Genomic DNA, 27,962 nt, shown 5'->3' with positions numbered 1-27,962 from the left:
TAATATTATATCTGAATTGAACATCATTTTCAAGTAGTATTGTCTCATACAAAATAAATTTAATAGAACCTTTTTTATATTTTTATTTAAAGTTGTGTTTTTTATTATTTTATATAGCACATGCCAAAATTTAATTCAATTTCAATTAGTGGATACCATATGCAGGAAGCAGGGGCTGATGCCATTCTGGAACTGGCCTATACTATAGCAGATGGTTTGGAGTACTGCAGAACTGGACTCCAAGCTGGCTTGACCATTGATGAATTTGCACCAAGGTGAGTAAATTAAACTCAAATATTACCTCAACGTTAAAAAGTTTATAGGACTATTTTATGAGTGTATAGCAAAATATATTGATAAAATGAATTTGTGTGTATAAATATACCAGATTCTTTTAGGGAATAAGCCAGTAGTCTTTATAATTATTAATAAAATGCAGAGTTAAGCTTGACCATGCTGCTGCTGCTGCTAAGTCGCTTCAGTCGTGTCCGACTCTGTGTGACCCCATAGACAGCAGCCCACCAGCCTTCCCCGTCCCTGGGATTCTCCAGGCAAGAGTACTGGATCGGGGTGCCATTGCCTTCTCCAGTACATGAAAGTGAAAAGTGAAAGTGAAGTCGCTCAGTAGTGTCCTACTCTTCGAGACCCCATGGACTGCAGCCTACCAGGCTCATCCGTCCATGGGATTTTCTAGGCAAAAGTACTGGAGTGGGGTGCCATACTTCTTTGTAAATTAGAGGAATTTCGTTCTCTGCTATTCTGAAAATAATTAACTGACACATTTTGAAAAATAATTCAAAAATGTAAATATAATTTTCAAGACAGATTTGTCTTTTTTCTTTTAAAAGACAAGTCTTCTATTATAGGTTTAAGGTTATTGAAGTATATATGCTTTGATTTTAATTCAAATTAAGTTATTTGAAATTAAAATCTGAGCTTTTGTGTATGTCTGTGTGATGCATTTAGTTTTATTTTCCATTTTATAATCAGATTTTGGACTTAACATTACTATTTTAGGTTGTCTTTCTTCTGGGGAATTGGAATGAACTTTTATATGGAAATAGCAAAAATGAGAGCTGGGAGAAGACTCTGGGCTCACTTAATAGAGAAAATGTTTCAGCCTAAAAACTCTAAATCTCTTCTCCTAAGAGCACATTGTCAGACGTCAGGATGGTCACTTACTGAGCAAGTATGTATGAATTTTAAGAAGTCATTTATTTTCTTCTAAGCAACTTGGCCTAGGCAAGAAATGCATTTAAGAACTTTTCTGCTAATATTTGAAAATCACAATTGTTCTGAAGTGAAAGTGAAGTCGCTCAGTTGTGTCCAACTCTTAGCAACCCCATGGACTGCAGCCTACCAGGGTCCTCTGTCCATGATTTTCCAGGCAAGAATACTGGAGTGGGGTGCCATTGCCTTCTCCATAAGACCCAGCACAGCTAGCTAAATAAAAAAAGTGCAGTAACTAAAAACTGGTCACAATTTGTTAAGTGTCTGACTAAAGTTGAGAAGGTGACACCTCCCTGTGCAGACATCATGCTGCTGCTGCTGCTAAGTCGTTTCAGTCGTGTCCAACTCTGTGCGACCCCATAGACGGCAGCCCACCAGGCTCCCCCGTCCCTGGGATTCTCCAGGCAAGGACACTGGAGTAGGTTGCCATTTCCTTCTCCAATGCATGAAAGTGAAAGTGAAGTCACTCAGTAGTGTCCAACTCTTCATCACCCCATGGACTGCAGCCTACCAGGCTCCTCCGTTCATGGGATTTTCCAGGCAAGAGTGCTGGAGTGGTGTGCCATTGCCTTCTCTGAGTTTTTCTGAAGCATAATGCATATTTAATGTTTTATACAAATTATAATAAAATTTGCTCCCTCTAGTGGTTAACAATATAAAATCATTTAAATCTTAGCTTGTATGGCTGTGTGTTTTACTTTTTTAACAGTAAAAAATAAGTGATGATGAGGAAGAAGTACAGTTATAATTTAATATCATCTTAAGTAATTTTAATGATTAAAATTCTTAACACAAAACTTCCTCATTAAAGTTGGTGTTATACATACTTTTTATGTATGTGTTATATGTTTAAGTAAGCATCCATGCAAATAAACCACTTAAAAACTATTGTCACTTGGATAATCTATTTTCATTTCACTTAATTAAAAAATTATATAGTGGTGATCTTTTTAACATGCATTTTCTTAATATATTGAATTATTTTGATATATCAAAAATAAGTTATAACTTTAAAGTTACATTGCTTTTATACATTTAAAAGCAAATAAAAACTAGAAGTATCCATATTACATATGACTTCAGGTACTTATAAATGGAAAAATACAGATTTCAGTTTTGGAAGGAATTTCAGTAATCTTTTTTGCTTAATCCCCTCATTTTTACAGCTAAGTAAACTAAAGTTCTGGAGAAGGCAATGGCAACCCACTCCAGTCCTCTTGCCTGGAAAATCCCATGGGCGGAGGAGCCTGGTAGGCTGCAGTCCATGGGGTCGTGAAGAGTCGGACACGACTGAGTGACTTCCCTTTCACTTTTCACTTTCATGCGTTGGAGAAGGAAATGGCAACCCACTCCAGTGTTCTTGCCTGGAGAATCCCAGGGACGGGGGAGCCTGGTGGGCTGCTGTCTATGGGGTCGCACAGAGTCGGACACGACTGAAGAGACTTAGCAGCAGCAGCAGCAGCAAACTAAAGTTCAGAAAGGTCTAGTGACTTGCCAAGATCACAGTTAGGAACAGAATAAACTAGAAGTCATATTTCCTGTCTCATAGTCCATTCTTTATCTGTTTTATTAATAAATCATCACCAGTTTTGGCCACCTCATTAGAGTAGATACTTAAGGTAATTAGGAAATAGTGAATTATGAGATGAAGGATATTAATAATCTAAGTAGACAATGTATTGCATTCATGATGCTCATATAGAAGATTATTTAGGCGATAAAAAATAAGCACAACAAATATTTAGTATTTCAAATGATTATAAGAGGCAATGTTTTATTGCTTAAGCACAGACTAGGCACCTGGGCTCTTAATTCTAAGTCTAGTTTGTTTCCTTATTTGTTTATTTGATAGTCTGAAGACTAAGGCAGATTTTGGCAAAGAAAGTATGCATCAGGCACTCCTAATCGTATCATCATTTACAGCTGCAGTATATATCAATTGGCTTGTTTTGCTTTTTACTAAATGTTTTAGGACCCTTACAATAACATCATTCGTACCACAATAGAAGCAATGGCAGCAGTGTTCGGAGGTACTCAGTCTTTGCACACAAATTCTTTTGATGAAGCCCTGGGTTTGCCAACTGTGAAAAGTGCTCGAATTGCCAGGAACACACAAATCATTATTCAAGAAGAATCTGGGATTCCCAAAGTGGCTGATCCTTGGGGAGGTTCATATATGATGGAATCTCTCACAAATGATATTTATGATGCTGCCTTGAAGGTGAGTTTCTCCTCTTTGAAACTTTGCTGTCAAGATTTACAGATTTATGAAGATTTATAGATTTTTGATTTATAAATGAGATCATTTATAGATTTGTATCAGAATTTATAAAGTGAGAGAAAAGGGGAATTTTAGATTTGACTTTATTTAGAACTGAAATTTAATTTAAAAATATATTTTTATTTATATTATTCAAAGAGTTAAAAAAACAACTAAGGTTAAAAGGCTATAATAAAATAAGCAGTCCTTCGTCCTCCACTTGCTTGTTTTCATGCTTCCTTGAGTGAGCTACATTTTTTGTTTGTTTCTGTCTCCATATTTTAAAATTACACGTGTGTACTGTTTGTCCTGACTCAGTCCGTTTTAGACCTTATCTATTGCTCTGCTAGTGTGGTGGTGTGGTATTTTAGCTGGATCTTGCCCCTTCTTTCCCATCATACCATAGTACTCATGTATTATAATTATATCTCAGTGTAAAACCTTCCTGAAGCCCCCTAAATTCTCATTCAATTTAGACTGGTTTCTCTCTGGACCATTACTATCCTTGGACTTCCCTTTGTCATTACTCTGGGAATTCTTTTCACCTCTGCTATGTTGAATCTGTATCCTGAGTCCTGTCTCTTTGTTGATTATCCCTTGTTGTTCTGAAGCACATCTTATGAGAACCTCCTAAAAATGGTGCATGGGAAATGCATTATTTGAAACTTTGGACGCTTGAAATGTCTTTATTCTACTTTCATATTTGATAGTCTGGGTTTGGAATTTTTCATTTGAGAGTTTGTAAGCAAATATGTAAGTTTTCACCTACTTTTTATTCCAGCTTCCAGTATTTCTGCTCAGAAATCTGATGTCATTCTCACCCAGGCTCTTTCTTTCTGAAAGCTTTAGGATCTCTTCTTTATTTTTGTATTGATATATCTTTGGTATGTGTATTTTTCCCTACATTGTCCTTGACCTTTGGTGGACATTTTTTCACCTGGCCGCTTTTTCATGTTTTCTTGGCTCTGGGAAATTGTCATATATTATTTCTTTGGTAATTTCTTTCCTGTCATTTTTCTGTGGTTTCTCTTTTTTAGAACTTTAGAGATCATGTTCTGACATTCTTATAATGCATCTTTGAGGGGTTTTTTCCTGTTTTTTTTTTTTTTTTTAAGAGTCCTCAGCTTTATCTTTCTACTTACATACTTTAAAATTCACATATGTTTTTAATTTCTAAGAGGTCACTTTTATATCCTGCTTTTTCTGCTTGCATATCATACTATTTGTTTCATTAATACAGAATCTCTTCTTCTTTTTCTGAGGATAATTATATCTTTTGGAGTCTTCTCATATATCCTGTGTTGTCACTGTTTCCTCAGTGCACCGTTTTGTTTGAGTTTTATTCAGAATGCAGGGTTTCGTTTCATACACATCTTATCCTTGCCTCTTCCGGCACTTGAGGTTTCACAGTCCAGTGCTTCTCTAGTCTAGTAAGTTTTGGTTTTCCTGACAGAAACGGAAAAGGTAGTTACAAACTCTCAAGTAGTTTCCATCTTTTTAGCTTCCTAAAAGATTGTCGGCTTCTGTTGAATCTAGTGTAGGTTTCTCTTTCTTAAATTCGTCAGGGGAAAGCCAGTTTGACCTTGCTCCTTTCTGAAAAGTCATATCCCATTCCACCATCCATCTTCTACTATCTCATGTATATATGAGGCTGTGATTGAAGGTGTAGATGTTTCTTGATGTCAGTAAAGATAGAGTTGTATCATTACTCTATTTCTCAAATCAAAAATAAAATGGCATTTTGAAATTGTTTTTTAGAGTCTTTATTTATGTAACCAAGGAGATTTTATTTATATAACTAAAATTAAAGACTACACAGTTAGTGTTATCTTTAGTTGGCTTCTAAAACAAGTGAGAGGTGTTGTGTTTTCCAAAATGGACTTGTTAGTTCTTTGTTGTCTTTTTTGTTTTGTTGTTTTCTTGATTTTGTTTTTGTTTTGGTTTTTTAAATTAATTAATTTATTTTAATTGAAGGCTAATTACAATATTGTGGTGGTTTTTGCCATACATTGACATGAATCAGCCACTGTTGTACATGTGTCCCCATCCTAAACCCCCTCCCATCTCCTTCCCCATCCCATCTCTCTGGGTTGTCCCAGTGCACCAGCTTTGAGTACCCTGTTTCACACATCAAACTTGGACTGGTCATCTATTTCACGTATGGTAATATACATGTTTCAATGTTATTCTCTCAAATCATCCCACCCTCTCCTTCTCCCAAAAGGTCCAAAAGTCTGTTCTTTATATCTGTGTCTCTTTTGCTGTCTCACGTATAGGGTTATTGTTACCATCTTTCTAAATATCATATATATATATGCTAATACTGTATTGGTGTTTTTCTTTCTGACTTACTTCACTCTGTATAATAGGCTCCAGTTTTATCCACCTCATTAGAACTGATTCACATGCATTCTTTTTAATAGCTGAGTAATATTCCATTTTGTATATGTACCACAGATTTCTTAACCATTTGTCTGCCGATGGACATCTAGGTTGCTTCCGTGTCCTGCTGCTGCTGCTGCTGATGCTAAGTTGCTTCAGGCGTGTCTGGCTTCCATGTCCTAGCTATTGTAAACATTGCTGCGATGAACATTGGGGTATACGTGTCTCTTTCAGTTCTGGTTTCCTCAGTGTGTATGCCCAGCAGTAGGATGGCTGGGTTGTATGGCAGTTCTGTTTGCAGTTTTTTAAGGAATCTCCACACTGTTCTCCATAGTGGCTGTACTAGTTTGCATTCTCACCAACAGTGTAAGAGGGTTCCCTTTTCTCCACACCCTCTCCAGTGTTTATTGTTTGTAGACTTTGATAGCAGCCATTGCTGACTGGCATGAGATGGTACCTCATTGTGGTTTTGATTTGCATTTCTCTGATAAGGAATGATGTTGAGCATCTTTTCATGTGTTTGTTAGCCATCTATATGTCTTCTTTGGACAAATATCTGTTTAGTTCTTTGGCCCATTTTTTGATTGGGTCATTTATTTTTCTGGTATTGAGCTGCATGAGCTGCTTTTGCGATTAGTTCTTGTCAGTTGCTTCATTTGCTATTATTTTCTCCCATTCTGAAGGCTGTCTTTTCACCTTGCTTATAGTTTCCTTCATTATGCAAAAGCTTTTAAGTTTAATTAGGTCTCATTTGTTTATTTTTGCGTTTATTTTCATTACTTTGGGAGGTGGGTCATAGAGGATCTTCCTGTGATTTATGTCAGAGAGTGTTTTGCCTATGTTTTCTTCTAGGAGTTTTATAGTTTCTGGTCTTACATTTAGGTCTTTAAGTTAATTTTTGTGTTAATTAACTTAACATTTTGAGTTAATTTTTGTGTATGGTGTTAGAAAGTGTTCTAGTTTCATTCTTTTACAGGTGGTTGACCAGTTTTCCCAGCACCACTTGTTAAAGAGATTATCTTTTCTCCATTGTATGTTTTTGCTTCCTTTGTCAAAGATAAGGTGTCCATAGGTGCGTGGATTTATTTCTGGGCTTTCTATTTTGTTCCATTGGTCTATATTTCTGTCTTTGTGCCAGTACCATACTATCTTGATGACTGTGGCTTTGTAGTAGAGCCTGAAGTCAGGCAGGTTGATTCCTCCAGTTCCATTCTTCATTCTCAAAATTGCTTTGGCTATTTGAGATTTTTTTTTGTATTTCCATACAAATTGTGAAATTATTTGTTCTAGTTCTGTGAAAAATACCATTGGTAGCTTGATAGGGATTGCACTGAATCGATAGATTGCTTTGGATAGTATGCTCGTTTTCATTATGTTGATTCTTCTGATCCATGAACATGGTATATTTCTCCATCTATTTGTGTCATCTTTGATTTCTTTCATCAGTGTTTTGTAGTTTTTTATATATAGGTCTTTTGTTTCTTTAGGTAGGTTTATTCCTAAGTATTTTATTCTTTTTATTGCAATGGTGAATGGGATTGTTTCCTTAATTTCTCTTTCTGTTTTTTCATTGTTAGTGTATAGGAGTGCAAGGGATTTCTGTGTATTAATTTCATATCCTGCAACTTTACTATATTCATTGATTATCTCTAGTAATTTTCTGGTGGTGTCTTTAGGATTTTCTATGTAGAGGATCATGTCATCTGCAAACAGAGTTTTACTTCTTTTTTTTCCATCTGGATTCCTTTTATTTCTTTTTCTTCTCTGATTGCTATAGCTAGGACTTCCAAAACTGTGTTGAATAGTAGTGAAAGTGGGCACCCTTGTCTTGTTCCTGACTTGAGGGGAAATGCTTTCAGTTTTTCACCATTGTGGATAATATTTGCTGTGGTTTATCATATATGGCTTTTATTATGTTGAGGTATGTTCCTTCTATGCCTGCTTTCTGAAGAGTTTTTTGTATCATAAATGGGTATTGAATTTTGTCAAAGGCTTTCTCTGCATATATTGAGATAATCATATGGTTTTTATCTTTCAATTTGTTAATGTGGTGTATCACATTGATTGATTTGCAAATATTGAAGAAACCTTGCATCCCTGGGATAAAGCCCACTTGGTCATGATGTATGATCTTTTTAATATGTTGTTGGATTCTATTTGCTAGAATTTTGTTGAGGATTTTTGCATCTATCTTCGTCAGTGATATTGGCCTATAGTTTTCTTTTTTTGTGGCATCTTTTCTGATTTTGGTATTAGGGTGATGGTGGCCTCATAGAATGAGTTTGGGAGTTCATCTTTCTCTGCAATTTTCTGGAAGAGTTTAAGTAGGATGGGTGTTAGCTCTTCTTTAAATTTTTGGTAGAATTCACCTGTGAAGCCATCTGGTCCTGGGCTTTTGTTTGTTGGAAGATTTTTGATTAGTTTCAATTTCCGTATTTGTGATGGGTCTGTTAAGATTTTCTGTTTCTTCCTGGTTCAGTTTTGGAAGGTTTTACTTTTCTAAGAATTCGTCCATTTCTTCCAAGTTGTCCATTTTATTGGCATATAGTTGTGATAGTAGTCTCTTAGGATCCTTTGTATTTCTGTGTTGTCTGTTGTGATTTCTCCATTTTCATTTCTAATTTTGTTGATTTGATTCTTCTCCCTTTGTTTCTTGATGAATCTGGCTAATGGTTTGTTTATTTTATTTATCTTTTCAAAGAACCAGCTTTTAGTTTTGTTGATTTTTGCTAAAGCCTCCTTTGTTTCTTTTTCATTTATTTCTGCTCTAATTTTTATGATTCCTTTCCTTCTACTAACCCTGGGGTTCTTCATTTCTTCTTTTTCTATTTGCTTTAGGTGTAAAGTTAGGTTATTTATTTGATTTTTCTTTTGTTTCTTGAAGTAAGCTTGTATTGCCATGAACCTTCCCCTTAGCACTGCTTTTACTGAATCCCATAGGTTTTGGGTTGCCGTGTTTTCATTTTTGTTTGTTTCTATGCATATTTTGATTTCCTTTTTTATTTCTTCCGTGATTTATTGGTTATTCAGAAGCATGTTGTTTAGCCTCCATATGTTTGTATTTTTAATAGTTTTTTTTTTTTTTCCTGTAGTTGCCATCTAATCTTACCACATTGTGATCAGAAAAGATGCTTGAAATGATTTCAATTTTTTTGAATTTACCAAGGCTAGATTTATAGGCCAGGATGTGGTCTATACTGGAGAATGTTTTGTGTGTACTTGAGAAAAAGGTGAAATTTATTGTTTTGGGGTGAAATGTCCTATAGATATCAATTAGGTCTAACTGGCCCATTATATCATTTAAAGTTTATGTTTCCTTGCTCATTTTATGTTTGGTTGATCTATCCTTCAGTGTGAGTGGGATATAGTCTCCCATTATTATTGTGTTACTGTTAATTTCCTCTTTCATACTTGTTAACATTTGCCTTACATATTGAGGTACTCCTATGTTGGATGCATATATATTTATAATTGTTATATCTTCTTGGATTGATCCTTTGATCATTATGTAGTGTCCTTCTTTTCATGGCCTTTATTTCAAAGTCTGTTTTATCTGATATGAGTATTGCTACTCCTGCTTTCTTTTGGTCTCCATTTGCATTAAATATCTTTTTCCAGCCCTTCACTTTCAGTCTGTATGTGTCCCTTGGTTTCAGGTGGGTCTCTTGTAGACAGCATATATAGGGGTCTTGTTTTTGTATCCATTCAGCCAGTCTTTGTCTTTTGGTTGGGGCATTCAACCCATTTACGTTCAAGGTAATTATTGATAAGTAGATCCCATTGCCATTTACTTTGTTGTTTTGGGTTCAAGTTTATCCTTTTCTGTGTTTTCTGTCTAGAGAAGGTCCTTTAGCATTTGTTGAAGAATTGGTTTGGTGGTGCTGCATTCTCTCAGCTTTTGCTTGTCTGTAAAGCTTTTGATTTCTCCTTTATATTTGAATGGGATCATTGCTGGGTATAGTAATCTGGGTTGTAGATTTTTCTCTTTCATTACTTTAAATATGTCCTGCCATTCCCTTATGGCCTGAAGAGTTTCTATTGAGAGATCAGCTGTTATCCTTATGGGGATCCTCTTGTGTGTTATTGTGCTTTTTTCCTTTGCTGCTTTTAATATTTGCTCTTTCTGTTTGATCTTCGTTAGTTTGATTAATGTGTGTCTTGGGGTGCTTCACCTTGGGTTTATCCTGTTTGGGACTCTATGGGTTTCTTGGACTTAGGTGGCTATTTCCTTCGCCATTTTAGGGACATTTTCAACTATTATCTCCTCAGGTATTTTCTCATGCCCTTTCTTTTTGTCTATTTCTCCTGGGACTCCTATGATTCGAATACTGGGGCATTTAACATTGTCCCAGAGGTCTCTGAGGTTGTTCTCACTTCTTTTAATTCTTCTTTTCTTTTTCCCTCTCTCCTTCATTTATTTCCAACATTGTATCTTCCACCTCACTTATCCTGTCTTCTGCCTCAGTTATTCTACTGTTGGTTCCCGCCAGACTGCTTTTGATCTCAGTTATTGCATTATTCCTTATCAATTGACTCTTCTTTATTTCTTCTAGGTCCTTGTTAAACATTTCTTACATCTTCTCAATCCTTGTCTCTAGTCTGTTTATCTGTAACTCCATTTTGTTTTCAAGACTTTCCATCATCTTTACTATCATTATTCTGAATTATTTTTCAGGTAGACTCCCTGTCTCCTCTTTGGTTTGGTTTGGTGGGCATTTGTCATGTTCCTTTACCTGCTGAATATTTCTCTGCCTTTTCATTTTGTTTAGATTGCTGTGTTTGCGGTGCCCTTTCTGTAGGCTGGAAGTGTGTGGTTCCTTTTTATTGTGGAGCCTGCTCCCTGTGGGTGGGGTTGGACTAGTGGCTTGTCAAGGTTTCCTGGTTAGGAGAGCTTGTGTCTGTGTTCTGGTGGGTGGAGCTGGATCTCTTCTCTCTGAAGTGCAATGAAGTGTCCAGTAGTGAGTTTTGGAGTGTCTATGGGTTTGGTGTGACTTTGGGCAGCCTGTATATTAATGCTCAGGGCTATGTTCCTGCATTGCTGGAGAATTAGTGTGGTATGTCTTGCTCTGGAATTGTTGGCTCTTGGGTGGAGTTTGGTTTCAGTGTAGGTATGGAGGCTTTTGGGTGAGTTCTTGTCTATTAGTATTCCCTGGAGTCGGAAGTTCTCTGATGTTGTCAGTTTTGGATTTAAGCCTCCTGCCTCTGGCTTTCAGTCTTATTCTTACAGTAGCCTCAAGATGTCTCTATCCATACAGCACATGATAAAACATCCTAGATGATAAAACATCTTCGTTGATGGTGAAACAATTCTCCACAGTGAGGGACACCCAGAGAGATTCACAGAGCTACGTGGAGAAGAGAGGAGGGAGGAGGGAGATAGAGGTGACCAGGAGGAGAAAGGGGGAGTCAAAAGGGGAGAGAGCAAGCTAGCCAATAATCAGTTCCCTAAGTGTTCTCCACAGTCTGGAGCACCTGGAGAGATTCACAGAGTTACATAGAGAAGAGAAGAGGGAGGAGGGAGATGGAGGTGATCTGGAGGAGAAAGGGGGAGTCAAAAGAGGAGAGAGCAATCTAGCCAGTAAGCAGTTCCCTAAGTGTTCTCCACAGCCCAGAACACCTAGAGAGATTCATGGAGTTAAGTAGAGAAGAGAAGGGGAACGGAGGAGATAGAGGTGACCTGGGGGAGAAAAGGTAGAGTTAAAAGGGGAGAGAGCAATCAAGCCAGTAATCACACCCCTAAGTGAAAATGGGTACTGAAGATTAGATTCTTTTTTTTTTTTTGAGGATTAGATTCTTAAAGGTACAAAACTGATAACAAATACCAAAAAGCAAAGATTAAAACTCTAGAGTAGAGGTTAGATTCTCAAAAATACATATTAAAAATACAAAACCAATCGTTATAAAATATATATATATGAAATTTGCTTTAAAAATAGGGTCTTTTTATTTTTTTGCAAGGTAATTGTAGGTTATAAAAATGAAAATTAGAGGAGTAATTAATAACTTAATTAAAAAAATTAAAAAGTGATCATAGTAAAAATATATCTAGGAATTTCTTTGGAGCTGTTGAGAGCAGTGTGGGGTCATTTCAGTTTCAGATAGTTCCTTGTTCCAGCTTGTACTTGTTCTCAAGTTCTATAGGCTGCCTCCAGTGCTTAGTAAATGTTAACGACAGGGTTTTAATCTGTTTCACCTGTCACTTCAGAGTGGTTCCCTCTTGTTTATTTTGGCTTCCTCTGTTTGCAAGTTTCTTCAGTGTCTAAATTCCATCCTGACACAAGGGTGCAAAGGTGGTTACTTGTTTAGGCTCACTTGTTCAGTTGTGTTATGGGGAGGCAGGGTACTGCAAACAGACATCGCTGGCATGTGTGGGGAGTGCTTGCTGTGGATGGACCACACTGGGTTTGCTCCAGCTCAAGGCAGTGTGTGCTTCCCAGGGCTAAGCTGCTCAGGTTCTGGGGTACTCTGCAAGTGCACAGACTTGGTTAGGCATGCGTTTTGTGCCCTTCCCAGGTCTGAGCAGATCAGGCGACCAGGTGCTTGGTGAGTGCACTGTCCCAGGTGGGCTGTGCGTCTTAATCATCTCCCTGGTCTTGGCTGCTTGGTTTCCTGGGTGCGCCACGAGAGCATTATCTCAGGTGTGCTGGGTGTCTCCCTGGGGAGCTGATCTCAGGCTGTGACCCTCCTGGCCGATGTCAACTGTTCCAGGATCCCAGGAAGATGTGGTTAGCAGCTGGGAGCCTGCTCACAGTTTGGTGGAGAATGCCGGTCTCTGGGGCCGAGATTGCAGCAGCCCCTTGCCTTTTGGTTCAGGCTGTCACAGGCCTGCCTCTCTGCCTCCGGCAAGGGATAGGGGCCTGTATGCAGCCGACTAGCTATCCTTTGGTATTCGCTCAATCCTTTGCTGTGTGAACGGGCCAGTCTGCACGTTAGAGCCTTTCGCAGTAAAGTTCTCTTTTTTTTTCCTCTCTGGCTATCCCACAGTTTGGGTTGCTATCTCATGTTAGCTCCCTCAGATTGTCCTCAGGGCATTCATGTCCTGTCCTTAACCTAAGCACCAATTATGCAGCCCATGCCTCCCTGTCCAGCCCCCACTTGCTGGTGGCAGATACAAGTGTCTGGGCTACTTCTCCACTGGCAGTTGCGGTTAGGCGTGTATTCTGTGGGCTTTTTTTTTCTTCTCCCTGTTATGTTGCCCTCTGAGATTCCAAAACTCCCCACAGACCCACCTGTGAGAGAGTTTCTTACTGTTTGGAAATTTCTCCTTCACGCCACCTCCCCAGGACGGGTCTCTGTCCCTAACTCTTGTCTCACTTTTTGTCCTTTATATTTTGTCCTGCCTCCTTTCGAAGAGAACAGGCTGCCTTTCTGGGTGCCTGGTGTCCTCTGCCAGCATTCAGAAGTTGTTTTGTGGAAGTTGCTCAGCGTTCAAATGATCTTTTGATGAATTTGTGGGGGAGCAAGTGGCCTCCCCGTCCTCCGCCATCTTAGGTCGTCTCTCCCCTTCTGTTGTCTTTTTAAATGATTTTAAACACAGAATGTCCTTTTTAATTGATGTAATTTGCATATTTACATTGTGTTAGTTTAAAGTGTACAGTGTAAGGATTTAATATTTGTATATATTGTTAAAAAATTATCTGAATAAGTTTGGTTAACATCCATTACTACACATAGTTACAGATAGTTTTGCTTGTAATGAGAACTTTTTAAGGTTTACGCTCTTCTGAAGTGAAGTCGCTCAGTCATGTCTGACTCTTTGCGACCCCATGGATGGAGTAGCCTGCACCAGGCTACTCCATCCATGCGATTTTCTAGGCAAGAGTACTAGAGTGAGTTGCCATTTCCTTCTCCAGGGAATCTTCCCGGCCCAGAGATTAAACCCAGGTCTCCTGGATTGTAGACAGACTCTTTACCGTCTGAGCCACCTATCACACAATATTGTTAGCTCTGCAGAATTTCTAATCAATGCTCTTATTACTTCTTTTCTCAAGAAACATTAAATTTACCACTAAAATAATTTATAATTTTATTAACTTTAGTATTTACATAGCATAACATGTTTGTACTATTTATTAAAATATTTTCATATTCTCTTCTAATTTTATTAATGTATTTTTCTTATTAGCTCATTAATGAAATTGAGGAGATGGGTGGAATGGCCAAAGCTGTAGCAGAGGGAATACCTAAGCTTCGAATTGAAGAATGTGCTGCCCGAAGACAAGCTAGAATAGATTCTGGTAAGACAAAGTAGAAAAGGTTTTATGTGAAATGAAGTATTTAAAAAGAAATATTAATTTCTATTTGAAGATAGCGCATATAGTTAATAGAACAAAAGTTATGGATAAGTGAAACTTGGATAAAATGTTTCTCATGAATCTATATGTATCTATCTCTGTGTTGTATTTTTGCATGCCTGGATACACATGGGAAAACATGTATAAAGTATATTTGGAGGCATTATAAAGCAGAGTTTGTAATTCTAGTTTATCATTTATGAATTTTTAAAGGCTTTTTTGTTGTTGTTGTTTAAAAGTGGTTGGCTGTAAGGGAATTAAACTACCAGAAAAGCTCTTGCACATTTGTCTTCTACCTTATAAATCTTAGATGGTAGCTGCTGCTACTGTCTTAATTTTGTAGTGTTAGAAGAGAGTTTATCAGAAGCTCTGGGAAAGTTTGAGAGAATAATAAAAGCCCTCCCTTTCAGATATTTTGATATATACTTGTCTTTTCCCCTTCTACCCCTATTCCATATTGGTATTTGCTGATCTTTATTGATGTCTATTAGGAGTTAAGAATACTACTTAAAAATATCAAACTTATAAGAAAAGTATGTGGTGATCAGAGCATTACTGTTAGACAATTATTTGTGAATAGAATATACATATTATTTTCCTCTGGGAAATTGACAGGTTCTGAAGTAATTGTTGGAGTAAATAAGTACCAGTTGGAAAAAGAAGAATCTGTGGATGTTTTGGCAATTGATAATACTTCAGTGCGTAATAAGCAGATTGAAAAACTTAAGAAGGTAATAACAGGTATCATATTTGAGTGTTTTTTTTGGTATGCTGGGCACTGTCCAAGCCCTCATGTGTCCTGCTCTATTGTTACAACAACCATGTGAGGTATGTATTATTTCCCAACATTTTAGAGAGAAAGGAACTAAAGATAAGGGAGATTGAGAAACTTGCTCAGGATAAATAATTAAGCAAGACTCAAATCTAAGTCTGTTGATATTAAACATTCACCCTTTTAATCATAATGTCTGCCTCTGTGAAACTTGTATGTTCTTATTAGAAACTGCTCCATAATAATAACAAATCAATAATTTATTGATTTGAGCTCAAAGTTGAAAACAAGATTGAATTCAGAGTCCATGTTTGAACCCAGGTCTTCTCACTGTAATTTATTTTTGTGTTCCTGATACTACTATGAAATAATTATTTGCTTTCATTTTTTTTTTAATTCAAATATATTTGAATAGTGTTTCAGTAAGATATAATTTAGAATGAAAGATGTTTATTTTGATTGAAACTAGAGTACTGGTATAATTTTTTATTTCCAGTTTCTTACTGAGAGGAACCAAAGTATACAAAGTACTAAAATAGATAAAACATATTAATTCTTATTGTTGTAACTATATATTTCTATTATATGGAGCTACTTTGTCTCATAATCTCTGGCTTTAGTAATCACTGCTATTTCTAAGGTGGGAAAGTTGAAGTTCCTTAATGATTTTCTCTGTTTACTATCCTTGTGATTAAGATAGGACTTTCCCCCCCTTAGTTTAAGTATTCTTTTAAGAATCTAATAGACTTTGTCCAGTTAGAGTATATGCACAACATTCATCTTCCATTTGTTTTTTCTATTAGAGTTAATGGCAGATGTTTAATGATATTATTTCTTTTTATACCCTCATTCAGGAGTTTATTGTTCCTCTCCCACATTTTTGCCTTTTTTTAAAAAGAGTTTTATTTAGGATGTAGCATTATATTTCTAATGACCACAAAAGTCTCAATATTTATTATATTTGGAAAACTCCTTGTTTCCTCTCTTTTACTTAAACTTTCTTAAACTTACAGCTTGAGGGCACACAGTTACCATAAATGATAATATAACTTATTTTTAGGTAAGAGAGAAATTCAGTAATGATAATGGATGTGGTTTGTTCTTTGCCTTTAATATGAATTTCCTAATCCCCCTCTGCTTATAAATATGTTAAAATTTTAGTGGCATCTTCAGATCAGATCAGATCAGTCGCTCAGTCGTGTCCAGCTCTTTGCGACCCCATGAATCGCAGCACGCCAGGCCTCCCTGTCCATCACCAACTCCCAGAGTTCACTCAGACTCACGTCCATCGAGTCAGTGATGCCATCCAGCCATCTCATCCTCTGTCGTCCCCTTCTCCTCCTGCCCCCAATCCCTCCCAGCATCCGAGTCTTTTCCAGTGAGTCAACTCTTCGCATGAGGTGGCCAAAGTACTGGAGTTTCAGCTTTAGCATCATTCCTTCCAAAGAAATCCCAGGGCTGATCTCCTTCAGAATGGACTGGTTGGATCTCCTTGCAGTCCAAGGGACTCTCAAGAGTCTTCTCCAACACCACAGTTCAAAAGCATCAATTCTTCGGTGCTCAGCCTTCTTCACAGTCCAACTCTCATATCCATACATGACCACAGGAAAAACCATAGCCTTGACTAGGCGGACCTTTGTTGGCAAAGTAATGTCTCTGCTTTCGAATATGCCATCTAGGTTGGGCATAACTTTCCTTCCAAGGAGTAAGCGTCTTTTAATTTCATGGCTGCAGTCACCATCTGTAGTGATTTTGGAGCCCAGAAAAATAAAGTCTGACACTGTTTCCACTGTTTCCCCATCTATTTCCCATGAAGTGGTGGGACCGGATGCCATGATCTTCGTTTTCTGAATGTTGAGCCTTAAGCCAACTTTTTCACTCTCCACTTTCACTTTCATCAAGAGGCTTTTGAGTTCCTCTTCACTTTCTGCCATAAGGGTGGTGTCATCTGCATATCTGAGGTTATTGATATTTCTCCTGGCAATCTTGATTCCCGCTTGTGTTTCTTCCAGTCCAGCGTCTCTCATGATGTACTCTGCATATAAGTGAAATAAACAGGGTGACAATATACAGCCTTGACGAACTCCTTTTCCTATTTGGAACCAGTCTGTTGTTCCATGTCCAGTTCTAACTGTTGCTTCCTGACCTGCATACTTAAGCAGCATCATATTTTAGACTCATACAGATGTGAAAACTTTTAAAAAGTTGAATTTTAGGTAACTTTGTTTAGGCATGTGGTTGGGTCCAGAGCTAATAAAGTATTATATAACTAAGATATTTCTAAGTTTGATCTCTTAAGTACTTGGGAGGGTCAGCACTATTGTTTATTATTGCCCTGCTTGTTTCTGAATTATCAGTGTTAGACAGAATTTGGCATTACTTTAGGAGGTTCTTAAACGTTGAAGGAGTGAATAAATGAAATGAATACCAAATGTAGGATATATGTTATCTCTTTCTCTTTTTTTTCTTTTGCTTTTAAAGTTAGGATTTTGGAACAGTTTCCATATGAAACGTGTGTGTATATATATGTGTATATGTGTGTGTGTGTGTGTGTGTGTGTGTATAATCTGATCTCTATTTTATTTTATAATCACACAAACTGTCCCTTTCCTTACCTGTTTCTGTAAGGTCAAATCCAGTAGGGATCAGGCTTTGGCTGAACGGTGTCTGGATGCTCTGACTGCATGTGCTGCCAGTGGAGATGGGAATATTCTCGCTCTTGCTGTAGATGCAACTCGAGCAAGGTAAAGGATATATAAGTTGGAAGTTTTCCAAATACTAAAAGTTGACCAGTTTAGTTTTTCAGAATCAGTCTTAAATAAGAGATTGATTCTATAAACCATGTGAACCTCAAAGAAAATAATTGGAAACCAAAATAAAATTAATTCTTCTTTTTTTTTTTTTTTTAAATATCTGTGCTTTAAAAACATTCATCCATTTTGCATGGAGTATATTAATAGCTGTATTTCCCTGTGGCTCAGGACATTTGAAGCTCTTGTAATATCACTGATTTACAGGTTCAAATTTGATGTTCTCTCAAGTATAGGAAGACATTATTATGCTCACAGTAAGCAAACCTGCCCTTTGTCAAAGGTGGACAGTATCTCTTTCTTTCTGAGCTATGTACTATGTAGACATCTTTGCCTTATAGAACATGCAGAAAAGCAAGTGACCCGCAAAATCTTTTCTCCCAATATATGATAAAGTCACTAAAGAAATTGGTTTTGCTTTTATTGTTTATTGCTTAATATAATTAATATAATGAACTTTTAAGTTGTTTCAGCTGCTTAAGGGATAGAATGAATAGTATGTTACTTTTTTGTTTGTTTTTCAGTTTTAATTTCTTAAAAGAAATAAGAAGACTTCTCTGCTTAAAATCCTTCAATGTTCTCCCATTTCTTTTAAATTAAAACCTAATCTTACTATGACTTGTAAGACGGCTGAATGTAACTCTTGCCTACTTCTCTGACCTTGTCTTATCCTGCTTCCTTTATTAGTGTCCCCAATTACCTTCTTTCTATTTTTAGCCCATAAAATATATTTTCCTACTTCTCAGAGTCATTCATTTGGCATTTCCTTTTTCAAACACTTTTCCCTCTTATGTTCCCTTGAGTTTCTCTTTCTCATCATTTAGATCTTAGTTCAAAAGCTGTATCTTCATGTCTTCAACTGCTTTAAAACAGCTTTCCCAAGCACCTCATTCTATTTTTCCTATTTTAATGTCTTCATAGTACTTATTACCATATGAAATTAATTTATTTGTTTGTTAGTGTACTGTGTGTATATTCTGACTGGATGATATGCTCTGCAAGGGTCAGTCAGTTAGTCAGTCAGTCAGTCATTTCAGTTGCTCAGTCGTGTTCAACTCTCTGCGACCCCATGAATCGCAGCACGCCAGGCCTCCCTGTCCATCACCAACTCCCGGAGTTCACTCAGACTCACGTCCATTGAGTCAGTGATGCCGTCCAGTGTTTTTTTTTTTTTTTTTTTTTTGGTTGTATTTATCACTATATCCTAGCACTTACCAGTGCTTGCCCCATATTAGGTACTCAGTACATGTTGAATGAATTAATAAACAAAAATGGAATATGCTATTAATAAAAGATTTACTTTTTGTCAAAAAAATCTCACTGGGAATATTGCTCTTTGCCTATTTATATTGCTAAGCAGTGAATTGCTCAGTAATCTTTAGATACTTGTCTATTAGTAGTTTTTAGGTCATTTGGTCATTTTTCAGTTGACAAATGTTGAAAGAGATCACATTGTATAAAGGCATCCAGAGTATTTTTTTTTAATAAGTATTCTGAGGAAAGATGCAGTCATGAATGCGGTAAAGAGCATTCAGATTTAGGTTTTTGACAGCCTATTTTTGACAGAGGTAATAAAATATGTCTAAGTATATTGAATATTAAGATAAATATTATATCCCAAATAGTGATGTTATCAGAACCTCCATTTAATATTTTAGATGTACAGTTGGAGAAATCACATATGCCATGAAAAAGGTATTTGGTGAACATAAAGCTAATGACCGTATGGTGAGTGGAGCCTATCGCCAGGAATTTGGAGAAAGTAAAGAGATAGCATTTGCTATCAAAAGGTAATGTGTGAGATTTCTTAAACCAGAATGTCATCTTTTCTGTTAACACAATCCTCATGTATCTACTGTGGGCTTAATTTTCTCACATACAACTGGAAATTATTGGTATTTGACTTATACTTTGCTCCTTAATCTGTAGCTTTACTATAATAATATTTTGAACTTTGACCATAGTCCCCTTTAAGAGTTTCTCATTTAAAGCAAATGTTTGTTTAATGTTGATATTGCTTCACATCCTCCAGGGACTTAGATTTCAATCTCCTTAAGATGGTACACTTTTATATTTGCTTAAATTTTATTTATATTGTTTAATCACTCAAATAATTATAAAATCTTTACTTTTCCTATTTGAAAGTAAATATTTGGTTGCCATCTATGAATAAGTTAAAATCAGTCATTACTGAACTGATAGTAAGTAACATGGTCCAACATGAGTTGGAAATATGAATTAATATAAATTGATCATGTTTCTGTAGTGTGAGTAGTACCTTCCTGATGATTGGTTTTCTCAACCTCTGTAATAAATTTTCCACAATTATGTCTCTACTCATATATGAGGTAAATATCAGAACAAGCAAGGTGAAAGTCATCAAAATGGCACGTGTTTTTTTCTTTTAACAAAAGTAAATTTGTTTCTTAGTGCTTTTTCATCTGGGGTGTACATTTATTGACTTAAGCAAGAAACTATTTTGATTATACATTATCATAACATATCACATTGAGGCCACTTGGAGGAGTTCACACTTGTGAGTGGTAAGTGAGATATGGACAGTCCAAAACAGCTAGTGAGTCAAGTATATGTATAAATAATTCTGAAGGCGTTTTTTAGTCAATATTTTACTATTTCTGCATATTGTACTCTGGAGACTGTCTTAAGAAGTTGTAAAGTTGTTTTCTCATATTGCTTCACTGTGATGTTCTCAGTGTTACAGGCTTAGAGTCTTTCAAATTTTCTTCTAGGGTGGCAGATGGTAAACATACTCAGGCTTTAATTGAGTTCTTGATGTAAAACAAAGATATTAATAAAATATGAATAAACAGATTAGTTGTTTTTATATAAACTTGAAAGATATGCTGCAAATAAATTATAGTTTTATATCTTACCTTTGGGCAATTATTATATAACTGTTATATTTTATTTTATTTAATTTTTTGGTATCTAATGCCTTTATTCTCATTTTTATTTGCTAGCCCCTTAAATATAACTCTTCTACAACATCATAATCTTGAAGGTCTGTGATGCTATTTCTTTACTGACTTCCTGTCCTAAAGGTTTCTTTCTAGAAGTGATACTCACACCTGCTAACACTAAACTGTCTTTTCTTTTTTTTTTTTTTAGGACTCTTAAGCCTTAAAATATATTTTAAAATGTTCCTTAGGGTTGAGAAGTTCATGGAACGTGAAGGTCGCAGACCTCGTCTTCTTGTGGCAAAAATGGGACAAGATGGACATGACAGAGGAGCCAAAGTTATTGCTACAGGATTTGCTGATCTTGGTTTTGATGTGGATATTGGTCCTCTTTTTCAGGTATTGAAAACTGTTGGGAGGAGTTTCAAGTCCTGTTGTTATATGCTGCAGATAGGCCAACTGGAATGAAGACTACAGAGTATTCATTGAATTTTTACTGGGAAAGAAGTGCACCTTACTCAAGAGACTCAGCCTTTAAGTCTCCCATTAGAGTTTCCCCATTTGGGATTTTAAGATATTACTCAGAAAAGCTAGAAAAAATTTTTACGATAGTTAGCCCAGACTTCTGGGTATGTGTTCTTAAACTGTATTGCTAGATAAATATGTAAATGTGTTTAGAGTCTCACACGTTTAAGGTGAGTTTTGTTAGGAATCTCAACTATATTTAAGATTAAATGAATCGTATACAATGTATTTAGTTTGCTTTCAGTCTTCTAAGTTGAATACTTTTCCATTCTTCTTTCTTACTCACAATTTGCTATCTCTTTGCTTTAGTTTGTTTGCTTATTTTAAATCACAATCAAATATAATGCAAATATTTAGTGGTTAGCTTTCAGGAAATGTTTTTTTCATAAAATAAAATAATTTTTAAAAATTGTTGTCAGCCATTGGAACCTAAAGGAATTTTACAAATAATTGAAAGTTCATTTCCCCATTAAATACCATCTCTAAAAATTTAATTTGTCTTTTAGTACCATCAGCTTTGTTGCCATAATTCTGCATCATTTAAAAAAATAGTTATAGTTATCTGTGGCTAAAGGTACAATCATGTAGTACTCTGATGACTGATTTAATAAAAATAATAGATTTGATGTTTTTAAAATTGCAACATTTGATAATTTCCAGTTTGACTTATATAAACATAAGGCCTGGAACTGAATTATTCAAATGGAGTTTTAATCTAATAAATTTTGGTAGCATGGATGATATGAATAACAAATTATGCTTAAATTAAATGCCTTATCTTTAAGAAATGAATAGCAAGAATATGCACATTTTTAAAAGGTTTTAATTTCATGTTAATATTTTTTGCAGACTCAAGGTTTTACCAATATATGACTTTCCTCAGGATCTTCTTAAGTGTAGTTCTATTCATGAGTATAGAATCATTTGTTTTTGCACTAAAACTACAAGTCTTAAAATCTTGCCAAACTCCAAGAAAATTCACAAATTTTTATAGTATTTTTTCTGCTTATAATTATGCAGTGGTTTCTCAGATGGCCTTATTCTTCCCAATTGTCTTGATTTACATTATATGTATGAGAGACATGTAGATAACTTTTTTTTAATATGAAATGATTTAAATTCATGTACATTGTCAAAGCAATGTCATGAACTCATAACAAAGGAGATATGATCTTTGTTAATTCATAATTGAATGTTTGAAAACATCCTTTATAATTTTATATCCCAGTAGTAAACTAAGATAATAAATAAGAGACATGGCCTCACCTGAACCATCCCTTCTCTTGTTTATGCACTTCCCTGGTTGCTATAGCTCCTTAACTAGTTTCTACAGTTCTCCTGTTATTTTGCTCCATGAAATAAAAATGAGATTGTCAGTTGCTCAGATGTGTCTGACTCCATGTGTCTTGACCCCATGGATGTGTCTTGACCCCATGGACTGTAGCTTGCCTGGCTCCTCTGTCCATGGAATTCTCCAGGAAGAATACTAGAGTGAGTAGCCATTCCCTTCTCCAGGAGATCTTCCTGACCCAGGGATTGAATGTGCATCTCCTGCATTGCAGGCAGATTCTTTTACTCTCTGAGCCACCAGGGAAGCCCTATTTTGCTCCATATATTACCGTTAATTTCATATTTCCATGGGAGAACAAGGTCCTGGTGCTTCGTAGTCCACAATCTTCTGTCTTCTCATTCAGTTTTAATCCTAAGGTTCACTTTTTTATGTTGCATTTTAAGTTCAGTCTTTAATTCTTTAGATCCTATCACATGTTACCCCTCTTTAATGTTGGTAATGAAGACAACAGATGTATTTTTTAAAAAATTATGATGACGAGATAATATAGTTTGCCTATATCTCCCCTTTATCTTAAAGATTTTGCAGGGAACTTCATCTTGATATAACTTAACTGGTAAATGGTAGAGCTGGAAGCAGACACAGCACTGGTGTTTATACAACAATGGGATGAGGTGGTATTTGAGAATGGTGAAATATGAAGTTATATTCACATCAAGATTTTTAATGAGCACAATTTTGGAATGTCCACCGAAGTAGTTGTAACACTTTAGAAACACTTTTTGGGATTAATAATGATTTGCGTCTTTACTTTGTAACTGTTCAGACTCCCCGGGAGGTGGCCCAGCAGGCTGTGGATGCAGATGTGCACACTGTGGGTGTGAGCACCCTCGCTGCTGGGCACAAGACCCTAGTTCCTGAGCTCATCAAGGAACTCAACGCCCTTGGACGGCCAGATATTCTTGTCATGTGTGGGGGAGTGATACCACCGCAGGTATTTTCATCTCCTACATTTTCTGGTACTGTACTGGGACTGCTGAGTAACAGTAGTTTGTATGTAATTATTTAATTTACTGTATATTTTCTCTAAAAATGTGTTGCAGAGTTAGAGCCAAATTTGAACCAAATTATTTCCTAGTGCTTCTACTAAGTAAATTCTATAAAAGTGGTCAATGTTGTTTTCTCTTTAGACTGTATTATAATTCAGTATGCATACATGCATGCTAAGTTGCTTCAGTCGTATCCAACTCTTTGTGACCCCATGGACTGTAGTCTGTCCTCTGTCTATGGGATTCTCTAGGCAAGAACACTGGAGTGGTTGCCATTACCTCCTTCAGGGAATCTTCCCGACCCAGGGATCAAACCTTCGTCTCTTAGGTCTACCTGCGTTGGCAGGCGGGTTCTTCACCACTAGCATCACCTGGGAAGCCCTCAGTAAGCATAATTTAATAATATATAATGCTTCTGTGAGAGAGTTGCCTCCCTACAAATTAGTCACCTAGATAGAGATCTGTCTTCTTCATATTCAGTAAGCACCGATGGAAAAGGAACAGGCTGAAAGTAATAACATCTCACAACTGGGAATAGAGAAGAATGGTGAACACACAGTGAGGATATCAGCCCTCCCCAGGGAAGGAGTGAACACCCCTCGTCCTGGCAGTGGAGTCAGTCCCTTAGTTGATCAGTCTGTAGCACTTAGCTTCTGTTGTTTCAGAGTTGCTACCTTGTTCTTTTCCTCCATATCCCCATCCCTGAATGCTGCCCTAACTTAGCACTGTATCAGTTACATGGTCCTATAAAACCCCCTTTTTCATGAAGCTAATTCAATTGGGATATAGTTTTCTGAGAGCCAAAAACACCTAATTCACACATAAATGGAATCAGCCTGTCCTGAAAATTATGGCTGAATAGAGATGTGGATTCTAGAACAAGAATGTGGATCCTCTTAGGAAAAGATAAATGGATGCTAGGTAACAATAATGTTAATTAATTTATTAAGGAGACAGGGAGCTGTCCACATATGACCTTGTGCTGTGAGGGCTTAGTTGCTTAGTCATGTCCCACTCTTTGTGACCCTATGGACTGTAGCCCACCAGACTCCTCTGTCCATGGGGATTCTCCAGGCAAGAATACTGGAGTGAGTTGCCATGTCCTCCTTCCGGGGATCTTCCCAACCCAGGGATCAAACCCAGGTCTCCCACATTGCAGGTAGATTTCTTCACCATCTGAGTCACCAGGGAAGCCTGTGAATACTGGAGTGGGTAGCCTATCCCTTTTCCAGGGGATCTTCCCGACCCAAATATATGACCTTACCAATCAGTTAAAATAGTTAAGATATAACCTGGGTCTATTTCCAATCCAGTTTTTAATGATATCAAATTGTGTTTTTACTGAGAATGGAAAAAATATTGAGTTACAAGAACTATAAATGAGATTGCTCCTAAGTAAATGACTGTACGTACTACAAAGACCCAACCATTATATAGCAGGAATCTGTCAGTGAAGTGTGACCTTGTGCCCATGTTTTCAGTTTTTCTCCTGTTACAATTCAGAATATAAAATAATGAATGTATACACTACTTATGAAATGAGAAAATACATATGTATGAGCTTGTGAGGTTGGTTATAATGTGGGACTGGCAACCCAGCTGTATATTACTTCTTTCTAACAACACAGTACTTAATGTGGTATAGTCAACACAAAAGTGATTTTGTTCCCTGGTGGCTCAGATGGTAAAGGATCTGCCTCCAGTGCAGGAGACCCACCCAGGTTTAGTCCCTGGATGGGGAAGATCCCCTGGAGAAGAGAATGCCTACCCACTCTAGTATTTCTGGAGAAGAGAATGCCTACCCTCTCTAGTATTCTTGAGAATTCCATGGACAGACGAGCCTGGTGGGTACAGTCCATGGGGTCACAGAGTCAGATACGACTGAGTGACTATTTAATTTTTATTAGTCAACACAAAACTATTTTTGTTAGCACCTTTGCCTCTTATTTTGACAAGTATAGTTTATTATTTGAGAATATAAAGGGCTTTAATTCTTTATTACTGTCTGACTATGGAACACTTGATCTGTATTGCAGTTTTAGAGCCCATAATATTAATACCTAAGCTCTTAGGCATGATATTAAAATGTAAGACTCAAAATAATTAGGCAGTACAAAGTAGTGGCATTGAAATACAAATTTATGCCAGCCTGGATGGTAGGGGTTTTGGGGGAGAATGGATATATGTATATGCATGGCTGAGTCCCTTTGCTATTCATCTGAAGCTACCACAACATTCTTAATTGGTTATACCCCAAATACAAAACGTTTTTGATGTTAAAAAAAACAAATTGAGAAGAAATGCAGGCCTGTAATACAAGGGGCTGACACTTTCAAGACGTATATATCATAGAAGTCTCTGGATATTTAAATTACCTAGAACATCTGTGGAGAAGGCAATGGCACCCCACTCCAGTACTCTTGCCTGGAAAATCCCATGGATAGAGGAGCCTGGTAGGCTGCAGTCCATGAGGTCGCTAAGAGTCGGGCACGACTGAGCGACTTCCCTTTCACTTTCCACTTTCATGCATTGGAGAAGGAAATGGCAACTCACTCCATTATTCTTGCCTGGAGAATCCCAGGGACAGAGGAGCCTTAGCGGGCTGCTGTCTATGGGGTCACACAGAGTTGGACACGACTGACGAGACTTAGCAGCAGCAGCAGCAGAACATCTGTAGGTGTTTGCCATGCTTTTTCCTCTTGAGTTTAAAGACGAAGGATCATTTTTTATAATGACACACTTGTGTGTTAATATGGGCATCTTTTTTTAATATAATGATATCAGTTAACACCCATGCATTTTTCTCATTACTTGTTTTCAGTAAATATATAAAATATTGCTATTATTCAGCTGAAAGTCTCTTAGCTTTTAAATTAGAGAGCACTAATGTATGGCTGTTAATCAAAATGATTTAACCATTGCCATTGTGGAGCTTATAGCAATAAGACATGTAAAGTGCCAATGCAGACTTATGGTATTATAAGAATATTACAAGGAAATAATAGAGACAGAAAAGAAGTAGTTAGGGGATAATTGGCATGACCATGTAATCTATCATCTCATGTGATCAATTTTGAGAATGAAAAATGGATACTACTGAAAAGGGTGTTGCAAAAACAAATAATTCAATTAAAAACTGGGCAGAGGATCTGAATAGACATTTTTTCAAAGAAGACAAATGGTCAACAGGTACATGAAAAGATGCTCAGCATTACTAATTATCAAGGATGTGCAAATCAAAACCACAATGAGATATCACCTCATATCTATTAGAATAGCTGTCATAAAAAAGACAAGAAATAACAGGTGTTGTCAAGGATATGTAGAAAAGGGAACTCTTATGCACTGTTGGTGGGAATGTAAATTGGTGCAGCCACTATGGTGAACAGTACAGAGATTTTTCAAAAAGTTAAAAATAGAGCTACATATGATCCAGCAATCCTAATGCTGGATATTTATCTGAAGAAAACAAAAACACTAGCTTGATATATATTCACCCCCTCCCATGTTCATAGCAGCATTATTTACAGTAGCCAAGACATGGAAATAACCTAAATGTCCATCAGTGGATGAATAAGTAAAGAAAATGTGACACATACACATACACAGAAGAATATCATTCAGCCATAAAAGAATTCTTGCCATTTATGACAACGTGGGTGGACCTTGAGGGCTTTATACTAAGTGAAATAAGTCAGACAGAAATACAAATACGGCATGATCTTATATGAAAGAACGGTTGCTAGAGGCAGCAGGTAGAGGGTGGGTGAAACGAGCAAAGGGGGCCAAAATTACAGACTTTCAGTTATAAAATAAATAAGTTCTGGGAATATATGTACAGTGTGGTGACCATGGTTAATAGTACTACTAAGTCACTTCAGTCGTGTCCGACTCTGTGCGACCCCATAGACGGCAGCCCACCAGGCTCCCTGTCCCTGGGATTCTCCAGGCAAGAGCACTGGAGTGGGTTGCCATTTCCTTCTCCAATGCGTGAAAGTGAAAAGTGAAAGTGAAGTCGCTCAGTCGTGTCCGACCCTCAGCGACCCCGTGGACTACAGCCTTCCAGGCTCCTCCGTTCATGGGATTTTCCAGGCAAGAGCACTGGAGTGGGGTGCCACTTCCTTCTTCGGGTTAATAGTACTGTACTGCGTATTTGAAAGTTACTAAGAAAGTAGTATGTAACTAAGTAGTAACTTAGAGACCAAGGACTAAGGACATTGTTGTTGTTGTTTGGTTGCTAGGTAGCGTCCGATTCTTTTGCTACCCCATGACTTTAGACTTCCAGGCTCCTCTGTCCATGAGATTTCTCAGGCAGGAATACTGGAGTGGGTTGCCATTTCCTTCTCCAAGAGATCTTCCCAACCCAGGGATTGAACCCACGTCTCTTGCATTGGCAGAGGGATTCTTTACCACTGAGCCACCAGGGAAACG

The 27,962-nt window shown here is 37.0% G+C and overlaps 1 protein-coding gene across 3 annotated transcripts in view; it reads left to right on the top strand.

Moving 5' to 3' along the window:
• MMUT (methylmalonyl-CoA mutase) overlaps positions 1–27,962 on the top strand; it is a 41,265-nt gene that overhangs the window by 11,737 nt on the left and 1,566 nt on the right. For all 3 annotated transcript variants that reach the window (XM_005223373.4, XM_024983375.2, NM_173939.2), the window contains exons 4-12: positions 118–275; positions 1,018–1,189; positions 3,203–3,451; positions 13,998–14,109; positions 14,782–14,897; positions 17,567–17,682; positions 19,407–19,538; positions 20,918–21,065; positions 23,309–23,476. In XM_005223373.4, the coding sequence (XP_005223430.1) occupies positions 118–275; positions 1,018–1,189; positions 3,203–3,451; positions 13,998–14,109; positions 14,782–14,897; positions 17,567–17,682; positions 19,407–19,538; positions 20,918–21,065; positions 23,309–23,476 (1,371 nt within the window). The remainder of the gene's footprint in view (positions 1–117; positions 276–1,017; positions 1,190–3,202; positions 3,452–13,997; positions 14,110–14,781; positions 14,898–17,566; positions 17,683–19,406; positions 19,539–20,917; positions 21,066–23,308; positions 23,477–27,962) is intronic.

The sequence above is a fragment of the Bos taurus genome, chromosome 23 (assembly GCF_002263795.3).
Source record: "Bos taurus isolate L1 Dominette 01449 registration number 42190680 breed Hereford chromosome 23, ARS-UCD2.0, whole genome shotgun sequence".
NCBI lineage: Eukaryota > Metazoa > Chordata > Mammalia > Artiodactyla > Bovidae > Bos > Bos taurus.
This window is presented reverse-complemented; position numbering and strand designations above follow the sequence as displayed.